At 39.4% G+C, this 23,236-nt stretch overlaps 1 protein-coding gene across 2 annotated transcripts in view; it reads right to left on the bottom strand.

Annotated features, from left to right (window-relative positions):
- The window catches only part of pbx1b (pre-B-cell leukemia homeobox 1b), a 75,569-nt gene extending 53,053 nt beyond the window's left edge, over nucleotides 1-22,516 (bottom strand). For both annotated transcript variants that reach the window (XM_053498456.1, XM_053498458.1), the window contains exons 1-2: nucleotides 22,031-22,516; nucleotides 20,563-20,636 (exon numbers count right to left, since the gene is read on the bottom strand). In XM_053498456.1, the coding sequence (XP_053354431.1) occupies nucleotides 20,563-20,636; nucleotides 22,031-22,218 (262 nt within the window). In that variant the 5' untranslated portion in view covers nucleotides 22,219-22,516. The remainder of the gene's footprint in view (nucleotides 1-20,562; nucleotides 20,637-22,030) is intronic.
- Nucleotides 22,517-23,236: the final 720 nt, after the last annotated feature.

Below are 23,236 nucleotides of genomic sequence, written 5' to 3'. Positions count from 1 at the left end.
TAATTTTTATATCCAGAAACATTGTGAAACAATTTTCACTGACTCACTGGGCACAAGTTTATCATACAGTATGAACATAACAGTAATACATACACAGTAACATATAAACTGCCTGGCCAAAAAATTAAAATAAAAATCTCACTCTTAAGAGTTCATTCACACCTTTAGCTTTGATTGCAGCACACAATGTGTGAAAATGAATCCTCATGCTCCCGAAACCTCTCGTTCACAATTTGAGTCCTGGAATATCCCAGAGGCAACAGGGAAGAAAAAAACGATTGATGTAATATCCTGGTCGTTCAGGTCGTCAGCTGACTTCATTTTATTGCCACATAAGGTTGCTAAGTCTAGACATGAACGAACTAAAGCAACCCCAGATCATTACACTCCCCTCTCTTCTGCAGGATGAATGCATGATGCGTACTCTGGTATAGGGTCAATCTGGACTAATTCGGACCACATAACCTCAAATTCGAGCATTTTTTTTTTATTGGTCTCACTAACAAGTGGTTTTCTTATGCACACACAAGTCTGTGAGTTCTCTTCACACATTATGTCCGTATGGAAATGCTCTTACTTTCACTACTAAACACAGCTCTGGTTTTTATTGTTCATTTTTTTCTCCATGCAACTGCACCGAGTGATTAAGTGATCTCCATTCACAATGTTTTTTTCCGACCACGTTTCTTCCACAAAGTTAACGGTTCAGTACTGTCCTTCCGGGATCTAATAATCTTTTATAGGGTTCTTAACCCAGTTCCAGTCATTTCAAATCTCCTTAGTTGTTTTCTTTGCTTAATGCAGACCAATATGTTGACCCTTCCGTCAAAAATGGTGACTTTTTTTGTCCAGACAGTGCATGTACAGTAATGAGGCTCATATTATTCTTGTATGTATTCTTAAATTTAGGCATTTGGCAGACGCTCCTATCCAGAGCGACTTACATTTTTATCTTATTACACATCTGAGGGTTAAGGGCCTTGATCAAGGGCCCAACAGTGGCAACTTAGTGGTTGTGGGGTTTGAACCTGTGATCTTCTGAACCGTAGTCCAATGCCTTAACCACTGAGCTACCCCTGGCCCTATTCTTAGACAGTGATCTATTTGTACTAGCATGAGGAAATGTTTTTTATGTAACCTACTAACCACTGTTAACGTCCCATATTTCAATACTTCGTTACCAAGTAAACACAGGTCTCAGGGTCCCCAAAGTGTTTGTTAAACGATGCATTTTTTATACATGAAACTTTTTTTGACCTCACTCCTCTTTTGACTATAACAACATTTCTGTTTCTATGCAAAAGGAGCTGCTGCTGAGCCACGCCCTACCAGAGAACAGCAGAGCTGAGCAAAAAGCCAGGGTAGAGTGTATTCTTGCATGAGGTCACAACAGGAAAAAAAAATTTGACTAAATTACTTTTCTGAAAAATAGAAAAAAAAAAGACAAAAGGCAGAAAATGTTTTTCCTCTCATTTTTTTTCACGCGTGCACACTAGAGACCCTCTGAAAGTCTACAAATTAAAAATAAAATTGTCATTTTTATTGTCATTTATTTTGCATAAAAGGTCCCCTTTAACTTTAGTGATGTATTAATGGAAAGTATAATGGAAAATAGTGCATTGTGATTTTCATAACCGTAGCAAAATAAAATCACAGAGTGCCTGCCTATGCCTCCCACATCTCTATTTTAAAAAGAGTGAGACTTCAAATTCTACATTTATCGTTTCCGTTTTTTTTTTTATGGCGATAATTATAAAGAGTATAGATGGGACATGGAAGACTGCCAATAACATCACATGACCTGAACATGGTTTTATAACTGATGGAATTTTTTTCTTTTATATCATATAAAATAAGATTATTATCTAAATTGTAGTTAGAATTGGTATTAGGGGCACCTTTGTCATGTCAGACGAGCCCTTCTGAAATAGTAGTCACACAAAAGGCTGAAAGGACAAAAGAGGAGACACCAATAAACCCTCTCTCTTTTTCTCTCTGACCACATGGACGAATGTGACAAATTGGCCTAGTTTCGACTTTAATTAATCACGGCGTGCTGACAGTTACCTGAGCGTGGCTACATCATTAGCACACGGGAGAGGAGGAACGAGCTGGGAGGATTCAGCTCATTAACTCATCCACCACTGTTTACTGTGATTTTCTTCCACTGTGGTGTTACTGCATGCAAAACCTCTTTAATTGTAATTGTGCACGGTTTGATTTCTAGAGAAGAATGAGAGGTTGAGAACGTTGTTTTTTTCTGTCGTTGTTGCTGTTGTTGTTTTTGGATCCATAGCATGCCAACACAGCCAATTCATTTCTAAAGGAGTGAATCTCAAAAAAATTGCATCCTTGTGATTTACTGCTCATGCCGGTTTGTAGATGAGCTCTGATTGATCACGGAGAGAGAAAGAGAGAGAGAGAGTGAGAGAGGCGCTGCACTGGTCTACTGTCGATCAAACGCTCCTGTCAGCATTTAGCCATATAACATGTGTATTTTCCACCATAGATCATAAACATGCGTCTGCACTATGCCGTTTCGGTTTCTGCCGTCTGTCACTAGATGGGCAACGGAGGGACAATCAACACAATGGGACATGTCAGTGAAAATGAATAACAATCAAACGTGTCAGAGCTGATTAATAAACATTCTGTCAGCACGCCGCTCCTCTCCACCCACTTAAGCGCAGCCCTAATTCCCCTCAGTCTTAAGGGGATTCTAGTCAGAGGAAGAAAAAAAAAGTCTCAACCTGCTGTAGGGAAGTTGCAAGAAGTGTGAGTATTGGTGAAAGAGTAATAAATTAATGATATGATTACCACAAAATGCAGGATCATGACATTCTGTATGTAACCTGATGCTTTCAGACACTTATTTTCAATTAAGAAAATACTGTACTGTATGTCTTAAACCACTAGCGTGACATGATCAAACTATTGAAATAAAAATTTGTTCGACTTTCATTCATACCTATGTACCATGTAGGATGTAATGGTGGTGCACCATTGATTACTCAGGGAACTGTCTTCCTGTGTTTTCCCTTTGGGTTTTTGCCTGGCGTCTTCAATTTCCTCCCATCGCTGGTAAACACCAAATTGCTAGGTGTGAATAAGTATATATCCCCGCCTAATGCCCAGTGTTCCCAGGATAGGCTCTCTGGTTCCAGTTCAGCTGTTTGTAGCAGTTCCAGATAATGCAAACAAAAGCTGTCACAGACTTCACCTTCCTCATGCAAAGACTCAATTTGGATGTGATATGATTAAACTGGGGTGAAAAATCGCGGGGAAAAAAGAATTATGACAGATTTCAACAATCCAATGAATAGAAAGTTCGAGATGAATCTCCACCCACTGGTGTCGAATACGTTCAGAGGCATGGTGAGGCAGACGGATGAAGAGATGTAAAAACAATCATCTCTAAAAGACGCCTTTCAGACATCTCGCGGTTCTCCAACACGCTGTCGGCACACGTTACTGGCTGCATCATTATACAGTATATGAAATCTTGCCAGACCTGCCGTGTTAATCACTGGGCTGAAATATGTGCGTATTAATTATACTTATCATGATAATTTAGGTTATGCTTGAGCAATGGATGAACACAATGGTCCAAAAACTACAGAATGCAGAATAATCTCTTATAGTCATAAACAGAAATGTGAATTTGGACGAATGAGGGTAAACAACAGAATATTTAAACTAGTTTGGCCCAAATGTCAGCCAAATCATGTTTGCTTCCTCAGTTTAATAGGAGAGCTGTGATGTTAGTGTTGCTAATAGCTAAAGGAAGATAAACACTGCAGGACTGCCAGATAGCTGAGGTTGTAAGTAAAACCCCTAACCTTCAGCCATTTTCCCTTCACTTAGCCATTCTGGCATGACATTTCTTTTAAACTAGATTTTATAGCGCTTTTTATAATACAGATTTGGTAAAAGCAGCTTGGCAGCTAACTCAGCAGTGATGACAGACCATCCTGCTCTAGCTAGCTAGCAGTGGGAATTATGATTTTCTTTTATATTGGAGACTTTATACAGAGTACATGTTTATGGTTATGGTTATGTACTGGTTATCACTGGAATTTATGTAAGGAGAGGTCATAAAGGCTTTACATTAAGTGCTCAAGTAAGTAAAAGAGAACATTTATGAAATGCATGAATAAATAATAACACTTAATAATTTGCACAATGGGTTTTTACCTACGCTATTTTTTATTTTTTTTAACCTCTGGGTCTAAAAATATAGCCTAAAATATGTTAGCTATGAAAGCCCCCAAAGTGAATAAGTGGAGAGATAGCTGGTGAACATGGCCTTGGATAAACCGGGTATTAAAACAGATGAGCATACACAAATAACTGTGCCAGGGCTTGTGCTGACGGAGTTAAAAATGAAGAGGAATGTAGCGACACAAAACTCTCTACACGCTGTTAATATTTTATAAATAGCCGTCCTGACACCGGGCTGTATATCTCTAATTTGTGAAGCAGGCTAAGAGGGGGGGTTTGAGAGAGTGAGAGTGCTGAAGGATGGAGCAGAATGAACAGGAGAAAGGTGTAAATAAAAGAAGACGGAGGAGAAGCGGGAGGAAGAGCAGTGTAGTGGCACAATCGTGAGGGGGAAATGTGGTTGTCAGTGTGATGCACAAAGCATTTGGAATGGCCCATTTAACCGCGGTGGTGTTTTAGCTCTCGCCGACGCCCCATTTGCATACTTCATGACGGCTGAAGATGGATGGAGAAGATCAGTGTCATTGAGACAAGTGTTTTATCAAGGTTACGTTATCCTCCAAACTCTTAACCTCGCTTTATCTCTCGCCTTCTGTCAGAATATGGAGTTATCAGGCAGTCTAGTCTGAGTGGGAAGAGAAAGAGAGGGAGAGAGAGAGGAAAAAAAAAACAATTAGATGCACAGCGGCGGGCTGATGAAACTGTGACGAGGGGATGCTGACAGTGCCGTCGAATGGCATTTTCATTATGAATACTGTTTGGCATCTCAGGCAAAATGATGTGCCGGAGGCCAAAGCCACGAGTAGACATGTGCTGATATTACATTTTCATGTCACAATAAATGCCGAGCATTTTATTAAACCTACTATATCCTATTTAAAAAAAAAAAAGAACAAAAATAAATAAACACTAGTATCTGTTTTCATTGGCCAACATTTTAATTGTAAATGAACCTCGGTGGCGTCTCATTCAGGATTTTAAAAGAATCATGGGATAGAGAGATAAGGACAAAATGCCATGCTCCTCCTTTAGATGTGTCTGACATAAGGACCCTTAGAAGACAGCTGTCCTCACACTGCCTTTGTTCTCTCCTGAACACAAACACTGTCAAACTTTTCTCATATAAAATATAGGAATAATGACAGGTCTGAACATTGCAGTATATCATATAGTAATTACTGGAACGTGTCTATTGGCAGGCTCAGCTTTCAGGGCTTTTTTTTTTTTCGTGCCTGAGAGCTCTACGAAGCACAAATGGGAATGCAATAAAATAAGCATCTTAGTCTTATTTTAAAAATCTCATTTATTAGTGTTTAGGATCTACGGCTCCACAAATCCATTTGTCCTCCCAGTGTTTCTATGCAGCAGCAGATGAGACCGCATCAGTTGGAGCTGCTTATGATTGTAGTATGTTGTGGATCAGGAGTTGTGTGTGCGTGCCTGTGCGTGTGTGTGTGTGTTATCCACATGACTCATGCCTGCATTTCAGGCCACTGGTCATAAAAATGCCAGGCCAGCTTTACCAGCCTGAGAGAGAGAGAGAGAGAGAGAGAGAGAGAAAGAGAGAGAAAGAACAGACATATAGAGAAAAAGAAGGAAAGACAAGTGCAAGTAAAAAAATATATAAAGGTTTAAAGGGAATGTGAAAATAGGATACAAAAAAATAAAAAATAAACTTTAAATCTTGACTGTGCAACTCTATGACTTTGTACAAAAGTGGCTCCATATCTACTGTACATGACATAAAATGGGTCAAGATGTGTGTGAGTGTGTGTGTGCGTTGGGGGCTTAACTTGGCAGTGTTTGATGTCAGCACACTGCCTCAGATCATAACCTTTTCAACAGCAGAGTCCTGAAGTGACCTTCCCAAACAAGAAGCACCTGTTCCTGCTGCTGCGGCGCTGCCAGCGTTCGACAGGATGATCGCTGCTGAACTGCTGAGCATGCGCCGCCGAGAACAAAGCTAGCACTCTGCAGAGACGGGGGTTCATCATTAGCACCATGGTGTTATTTACCTGGCCGAAGTCATCTGACCGATGGCGTCGTTACTTTGTGAAATCCATAATTAAAGATTTAAAAATCTACAAAAACATTTCCAGATATTAAAAATTACACACATTTGGGAATCGCAATTTTGCAAAACATTGTGTGGCACATGCTGTAAATAAATATTGGTTCTTATAATTATGACTTGCCTGGGTTTAATTAGAGGTTAAATAAAGTTAACCTTGACTATTAGAATATTAATCAGAGCTGTGACACCACTGTGCGGTTCACGTCCCGAGTCTGTTAACTTTCTTTAACAGCGCAGGTCTTGACAGTAACGCCCTCTAATACACTATTCTGGGCGAATTGCTGGGAAATAAGAGAAAACACTTCAGCACACGCTGTTATTAGGGAAGAAATGCTTCGGATGGGGCTGTACACATCACGCCGACCCATCGTGGATTATTTCCTTCAACAGCGCAGACCGGGTGTGTTTTATTCCCCACCGAAATAATGCACGCAAGATTATTGTTATAAAAATGAGACCAGAATTAGAAAGCTAGCTGCCGGGTGGGAAATGAGGCTAATTACTAAACAAATAAGGACAAACGCTATTGGCTACTGTAGGTTCCAGTAGGCGGGGCTTCGAGAGTGACTGTTAGAGTTTATTCGCACTAATCACAATCATTCCTGTTGGCAGATTTGGCATCATTTTTTTGGCAGAAGGTAAGGGAGAGAGAGAGAGTGTGTGTGTGTGTATGTGTGTGTGTGTTTATGCCTGTGTGTTAAAGCCTATATTTGCTTTGCAGCTCTGTTTCTCCTAAGCTACCACATAGCCGAGGTGGCACTCACGTTTCTGTGTGTGTGTATACGTGTGTGTATGCGTGTGTGTTTGTGTGTGTATATCGGGACATAGGCCAAAAGCGATGCACTCTTCTGCTCCAGAACATTTGCTTCCTTTCGAGGGGGGCAGGAGGCTCTGCACACTTCGTCGAAAAAAAATGTTCCCCTGCCACTGACGCCGTGTGCTGAGGGGCTATTTTAAGACACACACACACACACACACACACCTGCGATGGGACTCTCGCAGAGCTAGGCAGGCCGTTAATTGGTGTCAGTTTTGGTGGAAGCTCACCACAGCAGAAAGTCACAAAACTAGTCCCTGATGACATGGCAGCAGTAGCCGCCATCTTTTTTCACATCCTATTTGTTTTTAATAAAAAAAAATTTTTTAGGTTTGTTTATAATTAGTATTCAAATTATACAGTATCCTTGAACCACTGCTATCACAGATGCCAGCACTATTATTATTATTATTGCTATTATTCTTTTTTTTAATCCACTGGTGTGTGTGTGTGTGTGTGTGTGTGTTGTTTTCTTTTTTTTCTTTTTTATATATATTTTTACTATGTGTAACGGTGACTGGCAATTTTCTTTTTAAACGCAAACCCAAGCAGCTCACGGTGGATCATTATTTCGGTCTTAAGCTCATCGTTAACTGAAAGAGAATAACGGCAAACTGTGCGACCTCACACCAACACCCTAGAAACCTCTCCAATTATTCCGGCTAAATAATAACAGCTTCTGCATTTATTACAGTGAGATGATGAATTCCGCGGCTGCTGATACTCGGAGCGCTGTCAGACGATCGAGGGGCTACGGACAAAGGAGGGGAAAAAGGATCTGCGGTCGTTGTTGTTGTTGTATCGATACGTCAAGCCGTAAAAAGATAAAAACACGTTTAGCCGCGTGTTTCCGCAGGGCGCGCTGAGAGGACTGAGCTCTAGGTAATGTTATTCCTCAGGAAGATCCCCCCCCCTCAACACAACGGGGAGACAGGCAGACATAATGAGAGACAGCGGCTTATTACCGCCATATATTAACATGTCTAATTATGAGCGATTTGCATAGACGGGCAAAGCCTTACGAGAAAGAAATGAAGAGAGAGAAAGTGTTTATGTGTGCGTATGTGTGTGCCAAAGAGGGAGGGGGTAAAAAAGAGAGAAAGAGAAAAAAGGGAAGGGGGGAGAGGAAAAAGATTCTTTGGGGGAAAATCTCATGATCAACTAGCCATGTTTTTTGCATAATGAGCACAGCAAAGAAAATCTGCTCTGTGCAATATGATAATTAAAAGAAGCTTCATTCCAAAAAAAAACAAAAAAAAAAACATGCAAGTGCTGGAGTATTTCTGTAACATGCAGTCACTCCTCACATTAATATTATTATCATTATCATTAATATTATTATTAATAATGTAAATGTATAGGATGCTACTTTGTTGGCAAGCCGTCGAAATATCGTAATACAGATTACATATTGAATTTTTTTATTTTTATTTTTTTTACATAAAGACTATCAAACAATCAGGATGAGACACAAACGTTCTACCAGGCTGTCTTGGCACACTTATTTAGAGGGCAAACATCACATCTGGATCTGATGATATGCTCCAAACATCTGGTTCTTCAATGCATGTGAGTAAGCTTCACAGAATAATAGCTTTGGGTCAAAGTGTGTGTCTGTGTGTCTGTGTGTGTGTGTGTGAGAGAGAGAGAGAGAGAGAGAGAAAGAAAGAGAGAGCACATGATGATAATCAGAGGGAATCATTAAAGCAGCTGCACAGTGACTCTATTATTTCCCAGTTTCAGGTGGCAGTAATGTGGTGCCTGGTGCATTTTAGTGCACAGTTATCAGAAAGGGACGACACACTCACACACGCACGCACGCACACACTCACAAGAACAAAGAATCTTATCTCAGACATAAGACTGCTTCAAACTATGCACCATCAATAACTAGAAAGATCCAGATATTAAAATTCCAAAACGCAATAATTGTCAACATTTCATCACAGTACTATGGAGAAACACTAAATAATGATAAGAATGACAGTGACACACAAAGACAGAGAGAGAGAGAGGGAAAGAGAGAGAGAGAGGACCGGAGGAGAAGAAAGTTAAAACGAGCAGTCCAAGCAGCAGTGTGAAAGTGAGTGGAAGAGACAGAAGAGCTAAAGAGTCAGGGCTGAAGGAAAGGGAAAGATTGTAAAAAAAAAAAAAAAGAGAGAGAGAGAGAGAGAGAAAATGGAAAAAGTCAGGGAAATGATCGAAGGAGGTAGAGAGAGAGAAAGAGAGAGAGAGAGAGAGAGAGAGAAAGAGAGGGGTCATGTCAGAGGGAACGTTTTATGACGTTAAATATCGGATGCAAATGAAAAGAGAAAATCTATCATAGCTGTAATGTGGCCTGAAGGGAGAGCGTGGTGAGAGGGAGACAGGGAGTACGGTGATGTATGGACGAGGTGGATGAGAGGTGAAAAGCGTGGCGAGGTGGAGGGATGGAGGGATGGCAGGATGGCGGAATGGAGGAGGGGGGGGGACGGTCCTGGCAGACTCCTAAGAGCCCAGGGCGAAAGTGGAATAAATGTTGATTAGTGTTGATTTTGTCCGACGAGCAGCCGGCGAGTGACGGAAGGACTAAGCTGCAGCGAAAGGCGGCCATTAATCTTGGTCTGGTTTAAGTTGTGTATATTAATTTGTGTCATTTCCACTACGTGGAGAGAGGCCTCTCCTTCTCTTTCTCTCACTCTGCTCCCCCACTGCGTCTCTCTCTCTCTCTCTGTGTGTGTGTGTGTGTGTGTGTGTGTATGCGTGTGCTGGGCCCATCGGTGGCTCACAGCAGCAGCGAGAGGGAGGAGAGGAAATGAGATTCCGAATCTCACATTAAAGAAAATGAACTCCTACGGGGGTTGGTATGGCAACCGCATTCGTAAGAGAGAGCGCCGGTTTAACGTGCTACAAATTTGAAGATTCGATTAAACGTGTAGCGCATTAAGGATGCGGGGGGTTGAAAAGCAGGAACGCCGAGCTTCTTACCCACGCGGCTGGTTTAAGAAAGGCTTTATGAGGAGGGAAAGCGGAGCGAGCGATAACATCTCCACTGTGCGCGTGTGATGTGCTGAACGCTGTGCTTTCAGCTAATATGGAGGCAGCGTTGACTGCTGGAGCTGATAAGAAACCCAGCCAGCCACGGATACCCAGTTCCAGCCGGTTTCATCTCTATATGTGATACATATCTATTTCTATAAATATTAAAATGCCATACGTTCTAATAGAATCGCGGCGAACTGCTCCATTCGTTCCGATCCGAGACGCAGGGAAGACTCCGGGCCGGCAGCGTTTCTCTCGTTTCGCTCTCATGCCAACACACGCGCTTTGCACACGTAGACAGCTTCATCCGAGAGCTCTCAATCAATCGCAGTGAAAACTCGATGTCATAGTTAATTACCAAATTGCATCGGGGCTGAATTTTGGCAATTAAGCTTCTTAATATGATTAACACGTCTCAATTAGGCCGCTGACAATTTGCATAATTCATAAGGTAATGCGATTGCGCTCTGGTGTATGCTCCGAGATAACAATACTAAACATGCTAAATGTGAGCGCCATCTCTCTTGACATCCATCTCCACGATTGCCGCTCTCCTTAATCGCATTTCAGATGCAAACGCTGGAAAAGCCACGCTTGCAAAAAAAAATAAAAAAATGTACACTTGTTACAATGGCCCTGTATATGTGCGTGTGTGTGTGTGTGTGTCTATTATGCGCAGAATTAGGTTTTAGCGTTTCCGCTCGGAGGATAATTAGCCTGTGTGGCTGAGGAAACAGCTGTGATGCCCATCTCTCCCTCTCTCACTCGCTCTGTTGGAGGATAGAGCGCAGAAAGACAAAAGCCTTCCATATTAACATCAAGCCGTACGTGTGTATGTGTGTCTGACTCTGACTACACACACACACAGACACACACACAGCGTTGACGGCATGTGAAGTGCCAGGCTACAGCGCCGTGGCTCTCTGGCAATCACACACACAAAGGTGAGGAGGCCTGATGTTAGCGAGAGGATCAAATAATTAAGCAGAAATCATTATCCCTGCTGTTTTATTTTGCTGCATGGTTAGACTCACTTAAATGTAATTCATATCCGTTATTATCACCTAGAATGAAAGGTTTGCAAAACATGAAGGCTCTTGAATGCAGGACTGACAGGGTTACATACAGCTGCATGCTTTAAATCGGATAAACAACTCGTTTTAATTAGAAATGATACACATCATGGTAACAGATTGGGATTTTTTTTTTCAGTGATTACAAATAATCAATTGATATTCTGTTTTTTTTTTTTCTGTCAAGACAAACAAAGTGAAATTCAGTAACTGTGTGTAGTTTTTGTTCAACAGTTTCACATCACAATCCAGATTTATTCCCTTCACTTTTACATTTTCTCATTTTGCAGGAAAAGCACTGCCGGTATTAGACCTGTTTTTTTTTTCCCACTCCGCTTACACTGCACAGTTTGCACATTTACAAGCTACTGTATCACCATCAGGCGGTGTACTGCATGACTTTATTTGTACACATATCAGACAAATTAAACCATTTCATCCAGGCTTGTATTTTCATCTTAAGAGAATAAATCGTGCACAAATTTAAAGGTGAGAAACTTCCTGTGTTTAATCCAAAAGTTACAGCACCTAAGGTAACAAATTGTCTTACTTGTATCTATTATAATCACATGTGTGTGTGTGTGTGTGTGTGTGTGTGTGTGTGTGTGTGTGTGTGTGTGTGTGCTGCCTCTTTTGAGTGAGCAACAATCCAATCCACTTTTGCAGTTGAGAAGGTTATAAAGGTCCAGAAGAAGTTCTACAACCTTCCCACTGTTTGATTTCACAACTACAGAGGTACATGATATGGAGAAAGGAAAAAGCGTCCCGCACTTATATCGCTGCTCGTCATGTCTGTGACATGTGCCTTGAAAACCAACTGTTGATATTTTTTATGCAGCACTCTTCTGACCAAAGATAAATGGTGACGAGAGCTTAACAGATCCAACGCAAAACAATCATCAACGTGCAGAGAAGTAATTATGTACAAAATGTCTAAAAGAATGTCTAAAAGAAAAAAAAAAAAATCTGCACGGATCAACAATGTGATAACATTTTAGACACAGTATATTGTGCAGCTCTACTCATTAACTTAGCACAACACTGTTGCAGAGCTTGTCTAGCAATTGCACGCTATCATTACTGGGACTGGCGAAAAAGATATTATAAGCGGGAAGTGAAACTGTAAAACAGCTGACAATAAACACCTTCCCTGCAGTTCTACTTTATGCATGGTTCAAAGTAATATTTATTGCTTTGTTTGTTTGTTTTTTTATCATCATTATTACTTGTTATTTGTTTGTACTTATTTAACTTCCTTTCTCACCTTGCTCACTACCTTCTCTACGGTCATCAAGCCGGCCTGGTGCTACACTACCTTCAGATCCAAATAATCTCTCAAGTCAAATTAAGTTCATTTTTTTTTACATTTGTGAATCAATTTAACTGTTTAATCAATCTTTAACTGATCCTGTATTTTTTAAACAAGAAGGAAGACATACACTTATTCTTGTTAATGTTGGATATGGACTATAGCGTTGTTAATGCGAAACTGTGAAACTCTTCGCAAAGTTAATTCAGTCTACTTTTTATCAAAGTCACACTTTTATATCACCATCATATTATATCATGATAATGTACGTAATGTTTAAAGATACAGGCTGATGAATTAAATGGGAAAAAAAGTTTAGAGATTAGAACTAGACAGGGTTTTTCCACTGTAACCATGACCGATCCTGGTCAGCTATCACTGAGGGAGAACGATGCTCTACTCCTGCAGACTTTTAGCTCTTTCTGGAGGTCCGTCATGGCTCAATATGTAACTTAAACACTTCTTCTCATCTTTATTCTCAGCCCGTATGTTGTTGTATGTTAAGGCAAAAGTACACCTTGCTCTCAGTTTTTTTGTTTTTTTTTTGTTCTTTTCCTTGGCACGGTGTCAACCACACGTTAGTGGTCACTGTTTTAAAACCACTGTGATGAAATTGCACAGTGTATTTTATTTCAGCGTGTGCCCTGGTTCCCATGAAGTGAATGGTGCTGACTGAGAGGCCTGGCTAAAATGATTTACTCCAGCTGTAATGAGCTATACAGCAGTAACCGTATACTATGACTACTGTCACCTTTAACGCTGTGCAAAACGCAGCACAGCCGTGCGGTAATCAGATCTCTGGCTCGTTTCAGCCTTGTCAAATATTCCTCCGTCGCCCTCTCTTCTCACCCCATTCTCACCCTTCAAAAAATAACATTACATCACCCCACAGCTCGCTCATATAAATGGGTCGTTCCCTGAGGGTGTGAAACCTTACGCTGGTCAAACACACGCCGCTGGAAAACTGGCTCTTTGTTGAGAGGAGAGGGAAAAAAATCTGAGCGGCAGGCCAGTCCGTCTCGAGCGCTGCGCAGGATGGACTGCTGTGGTCTGACGCGGGTTTATGAGATTTAGATTTATAACAAATGTATGATGTTTACAACTCCTTTTCATTTCCAATCTTTCTCAGTCGGTTTTTGTTTATAGGTCTGATTTCCCAGAAACATGAGGACAGGACTTTGCTGATTATGATGCTACGATAAACTCTGGAGAAAGAAGAGGAGAATGGATTGATTTTAGTATGTAATTCGTTTTCAAACGTCACTCAGTGGAGTATCAGGGCAGAAAGAAAAGGAAAAGGGAAAAAGAATGAAAAAGTCACTGGAAGTGTTAACAGTTTCCATAATGGCTTCATTTATAAAAAGGAGAAAAACTGTGAATTAGGAAGGCATATGAAGTGAAACTGGAACTCGAGAAACTATTTGTTTCCTGTTTATTTATGTGTGCCAGGAGCAGAGTGCGGGTGTTACTGTTGCACCGTTGTTGTTTTTTTTTCTTATCCAAGGTTCAAGGCAGTGTCACTGAGCGGCATGCGTGTGACGCCAGGCAACCGCACGCCTTGACACCATCCGTAAGTGCCTGGAGATCCAAGCATTCGTTCCTCTGAGACTAGTTTCTAAGTGTCAGAAGAGACAAAACCCAAAAAAATGACAAACACACACACAACAAAGAACATTTGCACTTTCTCCTTTCAAGTGCAAGCCTGGGTTATGTCATTGTGGTGTGTCATGTGAGTACCGAAAGAGTTTGTGAGTGGTGTTAAAGTCTGTGAGAGAAAGAGAGAGCGAGAGAGAGAGGGAGAAAGAGAGAGAAAGAGAGAGAGCGAGAGAGAGAGAGAGAGCGAGAGAGAGAGAGAGCGAGAGAGAGAGAGAGAGAGAGAGAGAGAGAGAGAGAGAGAGAGGGGTGGTGTCGGGGCTGTATTTTTGGAAAGCCGTCAAAGCTTCAGGGACTGGAGGCACTCTGACAAGGCATGGCCATTGTTTTACCAGCTGACCTTTCTCTTTCTTCCTCTTCCTTACTAAAATTAAAATGAAATTATGTGAACAATTTAGTAGGACAACAACTTACAAGTACAATGACGTGCATAGCAGTGTCTGTATTAAATGCCATATGGCACTGCATTGAAATAATTTAACTGCGGAAATAATTTCTTAAGCCAGAGTGTTCATTATAAGGTTCAAGCAATCATTATTTCATTCATTAGTCAAAGCTTTACCGCGGGTCAGGCTCACAGAGCTTATCACAGGGGCAAGAGATAGAACTGAATCGCACTACATAATACCAGAAGCAGCTCGACTTGTTCCAGTCATCAGTCATATGCCATTTTGTTATATTGAAAACATAAGAAAAGCAAGTTAAGTTATATATTATAAAGATCGCATGTTTATAAGTATCTAAATCATGGACTACTGTCTCAGAAAGTTCCTTATGGTGCATTTGCCAGTGTTGTAGACGCTTTTAAAAAAAAAATACTGCCTGTTTTACAGTTTTTTTGTTTTGCTTAATGTTCAGTGAATTCGATGTTAAATAAATATCTTTAGTTAGTAGGTCTGTTAGAAAAAGTGCTAGAAACAAACTGCTTAAAAAGTGTTACACAATAGTTACATATTGAGCCCTGACGAAGCTCCAGAATGAGCATGTAATCTACAAGTCTGCAGGAGTAGACCAGGATTGGTCATGATTACAGTGGAAAAACTCTGTCTAGTTCTAAATCTCTAAACTTTTTTCCATTTAGTTCATCAGCCCGTATCTTTAACCATTAAATACATTGATATACATTGATTATATCATGATATAATATGATGGTGATATAAAAGTGTAACTTTGTAAAATGTGGACTGAATTGAATTTGTGAATAAATTTGCTATACAAATAGTTTTGGGGTCTCGCATTAATAAGGCTGTAGTCCAAATCCAGCATTAACAAGAATAAGAGTAACAAACATACTATAGTAAAGTAATGAGTTAAGTATGAAGAGTGTACATAGATGCACAAATTGAGAATGTGTGTGTGTGTGTGTGTGTGTGTGTGTGTGTGTGTGTGTGTGTGTGTGTGTGTGTGTGTGTGTGTGTGTGTGTGTGAAACAACACTCTGTTCACTGAGCTGAGAGTGAAAATATGTGAGGAATGAACACGCAGCCTGGGTTTAAAAGAGAAGAGTGTCAAAAGTGAAAAAGGGAGAAGAAAAAATCTGACTAAAAAATTGTGCTTTCTATCAGGAAATGAAGTCAGTAAGAAAGAATAGAAAAACAATGTGTAGGTCATAAGATCAGGTCATGCCCTTAGACCATGCATACACTCCCCTGCAGACGTTGACTATCACACCGATCGAGCTTGAAAAAACATGCACGGCGTGCACACACACACACACACACACACACACACACACACACACACACACACACACACACCTTATTGAAACCAAGCAAAATACAAATGAGACAAAGCTACAATGTTCTGTCAGAAATACATTTTTCTTCATTTGGATTACAAATACTTTGTTTGTAGCAAAACTTCATCAGTAAGTAGAAACAATTACATCATAAATTATAAATCACAAAAGCGCAAGCATACAGCAATTCAGCTAATTCGTACTTTTATTTCCCATCAAAAGTAAGATCAATTGAAAACTGTTTACAGGCTTTCACAAACATTTCGGATTTTGAAATATCTAAAACCTTGATTTGTAGTTGTGAGCTACAATTTACACAATATACCATAAAAATATTAATCATTTAAAAAAATGCAGCAATATATTAATTTTTTTTGTCTATTTATTAACTGTTTGAGAATTTAAGTGTGTGTGTGTGTGTGTGTGTGTGTGTGTGTGTGTGTGTGTGTGTGTGTGTGTGTGTGTGTGTGTGTGTGTGTGTGCACGCGTCTGGAGAGGTACTGGGTGATAAAAGCTAATGATCAAGGTTCCAATTAGGGCTGCTTGATTTGATAAAAAAAAAAATCACATCGTGATTATCTAGACATATATTCTGATTTAAACTGCGAGATCTATTAACTATTAAATGCACATCAAATGATTTATCAAGGCTAACAACTGCCAATGGTACAAATCTTTATATTAAGAACATTTTAAATGTTCATATAAATGTATGTGCCAATATATTACTCAAAAGTTATTCAAACCTTAAATAATTAAATTCCTATGTGTCATACATTACCTGTAATAAACTTCTGTCTTTCGTGATTAAATACCTGCAAATTTTGATTTTAATTTTTACGCGTTTAATTGTGCAGCACTAGTTACAGTTGTCATTATAATGGAGTGATTTCATGATATTTTGTTTTCTTTTTTTTCTGCCCGGGATATGCGGATAGAAAATGGACTGTAACTATCTCTGGTGCAAAGCATTTGACGAAAAAAAAAATGACACAGAAATATTTTAAGGCCTGCTTCACCGAACATGCATGAACTCCTTCACATAAAAACTGTACGACTTATGCTCATGCCTACTTCATCGTTTCCTTTAGAAAACACTCCCAAGAGTAACACCTCTATACACTCTAGTACAATGTCAAGGCAGTATTCTGAAGTGTTATAATATAGTAAAACTGACACGAAAGTCATTTTACCTTAAAAAGTAGCACAGATCAAATATAAAAGGTTTGCGTAGGCGACAAAAGCCATGAGCACACATATACACAGTGATGTGAACAGCACTACCGGTCAAACTCACTGTTCATACACACTTATGTACACAGAAAGGGAGAAAAAAAAACACACTGCTTAAACAATGAGCCACTATTGATCAGTATGAGGTCAACGTCCTTGCTGGATTAGAATGTAAAGCAGGAGCGTTAACGTCACGACCCAGAGGACTATTGCTCCACAGAGACGTGTGGTTTCCCTTCTCTAGCGCACTAAACTCAGTCCAGGAAGGAGCCAGTAATTAACTGAGGTAGAACGTATAAATCTACCATGCTGTGGTCTTCTTCGCTGGAGTCTGTCATGTTAAATATTAAAGCTTTTGGATTAGAAAATCAAAGCATGCTGCAACTCTATACTGCTGTTTTATTACATACATCGGTGAATTATACATACGGAGCTGCAGTTGTGAAAAATAACCAAATGAACAAAACCGGACTGCAATAAATTGTGTTAAAATAAAAACTACATTTATTGTGCTTAGTTGTACATGTGCTAGAAAGACATTCTCCTGAGAAAACTCAACAATTCCTATTAATAAACCTCTTTATACTGTAGGTATAACTATGCTTTAGCAATCCTTAGAAAAGTAAAAACAAACATTTGCTTCTTATAGCATAAGTAGAGGAACTCAATAATTCATCTCATTAAACAGGCTTTTTATACCTGTTTATCTCTGTTTATCTGAGATGATTTAGTAACATTCATTAACGTATATAATTAAAATATACAGTGACTTAAAACTGTATTTATTAATTATTTCCTCTGCAGAAATGCTTAAAATACCAAATTCTGATATATTTCACTCAATAATTAGGTGTAGGTTTTCACAGTCCAACACAGTTTTTATTTATTTATTTATTTATTTAAATAAAAAATAATAGCTGTGATTCTGAGAGATGTCTATGTGTTGCCCTAGGCTATGTGTCAACCTAAGTCATACTGTACTCCTTGATAATACACAAAATTAAACATCATCACATCAAAACTCAAAACTCATTAGAGTCATAGGTGAGTGATCTGATGATATGCCATGATATGTCTTGGAAGTGTCATAAACACCTTCCATATTTCAGATAAATTCATAAACAGCACTATCAGGAGTGGGTGAAAAATGATACTGGAAAAACTTTCCTAATATGTAGCATATTAGTTTAATATAATATGCACGTATATGTATAATATGTAGTTTTTAGCTAGCAACTCCTTCTTGAAGAAAGCAATTTTCTTTACCAGATGAGACTATAAATGTCAAACATGGTAGAAGGACTAATCACTCGACCTTGTGGAAAAGCAATTATTAACCACGATATAATCCTGCTTTAAAAATAATTATAAACTATTTTGATTCCTGCCTTTTCAAAGGACTGTACCTGTTCGAGCAAAGACAGCCGCTGAGCAAGAGTGAGCTTCTGCAACTCTTCACTGCTTGTAAATCACAGCACAAACGTGTTGCATTAATAAACACAAAAACCTTAAACAGCTGGATCATATGGATTTCAACACTCGAGAAGCTTGTGCAAAAAATGCAGACATTTCGTTTTTTGTTTTTTTTTCCACAGACTACAATCTCAAACCAGACAAGTTTTGAGCTAAATATTTTGCCTCGGCCTAATCTTTGTTGAGAACCAGGGAGGAGCGAGGACAGCCGTGGGATTCCCCTACAGGATTTTTAAATCCAAACTAAATACACACGCCAAGCACGCTCTCCAACAAGAGAGCCAAACAAATATACCTCAAATCTAAACCTTCTTAAAGCCCCATCACTTAGTGAGCACAGTGTATACCTGCTCTGTCTTACAGTCTTGGGTTCAAGCTTTGACCTGTGAGCCATAGCAGCGCTGCTTGAAATGGGAAGGTGAGCTTAAGGGAGAAAGACAGAGTGAGCTTGTCTGGAATAGGTCCATGTCACCCTGAGCTCGAACTCTGAATGAACCCGAGAAGGGAGTGAAAAACTCTGTGCATAGCTACGTCCCCCCTGCCGCTGCAAAACAACACAGACGGAGAGAAAGGGAAAGGCAACAGGGGAGTTTGACTCCGGCGCAAACGCCAGGCCAGAGCAGCTTTGCAACCAAGGGAGCTGAACAAACGACGACGTTCACGTTGTAGCTATCTGGCCCGGCAAGAGCGTTCAAAAAGAGATATCTCCTTTAGATATCTCCATCCATTTTATTTCACGCACTAATAACTGTGAAAAATGCCTGAGCCATTTTTCGTGATGGAGTCTCAGGCGCAAATTCGGTGCAGTTCCGTCTCTCTGGAGGTGAAAATAAAGAGAGCTCGCAAGTATGAAGTCTATCTGCTATGAGATTCAGCTTGCTCCTGTCATTTTATATTGTCAGCAAGAAGGACTGGGAGTGTGGTTATCACCAAACGGACACGTCACAAATTCATTCCCTGGATGTTTAAACCCAGACACACACACATACACTCTCTCACACACACACTGAGAAAACCTGGCACCTGGTAATTTAGCCTAATCATTAAACACTTAAAATCATGCAGGGCAAATTTTCCACCACATTTCTGCTCAACTTGACTCTTGCAGCTCTTAGAGCCAGAAAGTAAAAAAAAAAAAAAAAAAAAAATGAGATAAGGGAGAAAGCGGAGAGTAAAAGAGACATTGACAGAGCAGTACGACTGAAACATCTGTACACAAGGAGACATTTTTTTTAGCTGCAAGAGAGATGGCTACCGAGACAAATCAAACAAAATGTTTACCATCTACAAGTGGGCAAGATGGCACACACAGGCTGTAGCAGTCGGTGCAATTTAAACAGAGGTAACATTACACTTTTAGATGCAAAGCAAGAAGTAAAAGAAGTAAAAAAAACGCTGTCTGCATTAAAGAAGACATTTTCAGCTGGAGGAGATGTGCTTACCAAAATAATATAGGATAGATATTTTTATTTAGTTCACTGAGTTTTCACGGTAAACGAGCAAAGCTTGAATATAGCAGTTGTTGAACTAAAATAGGGAAAAGATGGAAAGAAAGGAAGACTTCACTATAAATGAATGCACTTCATAATATTTCTCATGTCTAGAAAGAAACCTTAAGCGACTCAGTTGAGACACAGGACTTCTCTACTGTGTTTAACTTCAATGGATATGGATTGTTTTAAAAATTTATAAATAAATAAATAAAACACTAAAGTCAGGCCTTTTCTTTAAAGTAACAATATAGTATTAATATTCATAATAAAAAATTTTCATTACTTTTCTTTAGAGAAATATAAAACTTACAACATCCAAGACATGTCTGTGTGTTTGTAATGTTACACATATACAGGGGCTAATACTGTGTGTTAAACCTGACCTTTTCAAGTGAAGACGTCATTAGAAATATTAAGAAATGAAATAAATTAAATAGGAATATAAAAACATGACTGACCTGTTTTTTCTTTTATTTCACACAGAACGTTAAAGAGCGCGGGCTTCATCCTGTGACAGTTCAGCGCGTGCTTCCTAAAACAAAAGGTGAGATGTTCGCGTGATCAGAGGCTCGCGCTGTCATTTTCCCGCCTTTTGAGCTCCATGAAGACACCACGGCGTGCGCGCGATCAGACGCTGCTAAGAATATTTCCCGTTTTTTGTTTTTTTTTACTTTCAATCACAAATTTTTAGCAGCCATTTTACATTAATAAAAAAAGAACAATAATTAAAATTGAAAGAAAAAAAACGCAGAGCCGAGTGTCTTATTATTATTATTATTAATATTATTATTAATATTATTATTATTCGGTAACTGTGATGTCGATGCTTATTTTAATTTCTCAGTATGTCGAAATCATTTTCTATTATTTTTTCTTATACACATATATACAAATATATACATATGTATTCTCCTAAATTGATGGTATATCCTACACGCCATGGTCTCGTCTGAGCCCTCCAGCATGGACACGTCCCAAACCGCACACTGCCGTAGTTAAATGACCTGTCACAGGTCCACTACCTATAATAACTACGGGAAACTACTCCTATACTACACAGCGGGCTACAATACCGTGCGATTTTGGTTGTAGCCTTATTCAACGGCCAGTCGTCATGGTAACCAGGAAAGCTGCTTTATTAGCTGTAAAAAGCCTAGCTATTTTTTTAAACAAATATAAAATTCTTGTGCAGGCCCAATTTGATTTTCATTTGGCATTTTGATGAGCGTGTAAGCTACAACATTGCTCAGAAAATAACCACGGGATTATTAAAAAAAAACTACACTAATACACTCAGGAAGACTGTAAACTAGACCTATGGAACTATATACACATGTGGAATATCTAAATGGACACTTAGACCTTTATCAGACAATGATCAGGTAACAGTCAACTCAATTAGCTAAAATAATAAAGTTTATTGTTTTTTTATTTTTTAAAGTAATTATAAGTTTACTTTTTACAATAGGAAAGAGTTTTTTTGTGACAACATTTAATTTTTATTGTGTAGCTATTAGACTTGTCTATGAAATACAACACAGTTAGTGTTTCTAAGTAAATAAAATCCTAAATGAGTAGCCTGGCTAACATCAAACAGTTATTATTATTATTATTATTATTATTATTATATGCTATTCATTCAAATGTGTTTTAATTATTCTTATGATTATTATTATAATTACAACTACTACTACTACTAATAATAATAATGAATATATTGCTTTTGTTGTTGCTAATTAAATAATAATAATAACAATAACAAGCTGCGTCTAGATTATTACAGTGCGCTTAATTTAGGTGCATCATGTTTAACTAATAAGTTGGTAAAAAAAAAAAAAGTATTTAATGCAACATAACAGTTTGAGCGTACTCACCGAGATCCTGAGCGTGTGTGTGTTTATGTATGTGTGTGTTTTGACAGCTCACCTGGCCTGCGCTTCGTCCAGACTTTGGTCTGTAATGGTCATGATTTGTTGTAAAATGTCTCCGATGTCCTGCTTTCTGCCGTCGCCGTCGGCTCCTCCGGTTCCTTCCTGCATGTGCTGAGGCAGCCCCGGGTGCCCCGCCATCCCCACCCCGGCGTGAGAGTGCATCATCCGCGGCTGGTCGTCCATGTCTGCCGCTTCCTCTCCCTGCAGCTTCGGCTAAACCTCACGTCTCAATCTGTCTCGCGCGCCCGCTCAGCGGTGAAAACACACAGACACGCACAGAAAACAAGCGCACAAGCTTGTCTTTGGACTCTGTGAATTACGAGCTGAACTCTACTGGCCGGGTTGGACTCCAGCTATGAATTGAAGCGCGTGTGTAAATTGAAAGCTGTCTCACGGTGCTCCGGTTAATCACACTGGGCGCGTTGTGGACTCAACACTCTACAAGCGGCCGCTCTCAGCTCGGTCCATCCTCTCGCTTTTGTTACACGTTAGCAGCCCAAAGACCCCACTATGGAGCAGAAACCCCGCCCACGCTACCTGATTGGAGGGATAAAGACATCAAGTCCCGCCCGCCTTAACCGATTGGGTAGTTATGGTGCTTAACTCCTCCTCCGGTGCCTGTGTTCACGCGTCAATCATGGCGCAGAGAGAAGACGTTGAGACGCGGGAACAAGCTTACTACAGCAGGAGACACTTCTCTCCCTAATGCTACACTGACTTATGTTGCGTTCACATGCAAGAATTGGGGTTCATCAGTTTCTTACAAAACATTTGGCTTTCTGAACATCATTTCTAGGAACACCGAAACACCCAGTATTCAGGCATTCTACATTATTTTCTCAGCAGTACAAGTGCTTTTTTTATAAAGTAAAATGACAGACAACTTTTGTCTCATTAGTTTTGTTTTCTTTTTTTCTTTTTTTTTCGAATTTACACGGAGTGTCTTTTCCAAACATTTTTTCCCAAATAATTATATAAAATATATAGTTTAGCCTTTTCTGCATATTTTATATATTTTATTTTATTTTTTTAGTACCATGCCCATTACTGGCATCAGTCTGACAGTTTTTATGACTTTTACCTCTTCTTCCATTAATATATATATATTTTTTTTTTAAAGAAAGAAAATAAGCGTGGCCATAGTCTGTAGATTATCACCATTATCCGTATTAACTGTCACAATAGAGCGGTAGACAAAAGG

Source organism: Clarias gariepinus, chromosome 6, assembly GCF_024256425.1.
Source record: "Clarias gariepinus isolate MV-2021 ecotype Netherlands chromosome 6, CGAR_prim_01v2, whole genome shotgun sequence".
NCBI classification, from domain to species: domain Eukaryota; kingdom Metazoa; phylum Chordata; class Actinopteri; order Siluriformes; family Clariidae; genus Clarias; species Clarias gariepinus.
The sequence above is the reverse complement of the archived record's forward strand: the minus strand, read 5'-3'. Positions and strand labels throughout refer to the sequence as shown.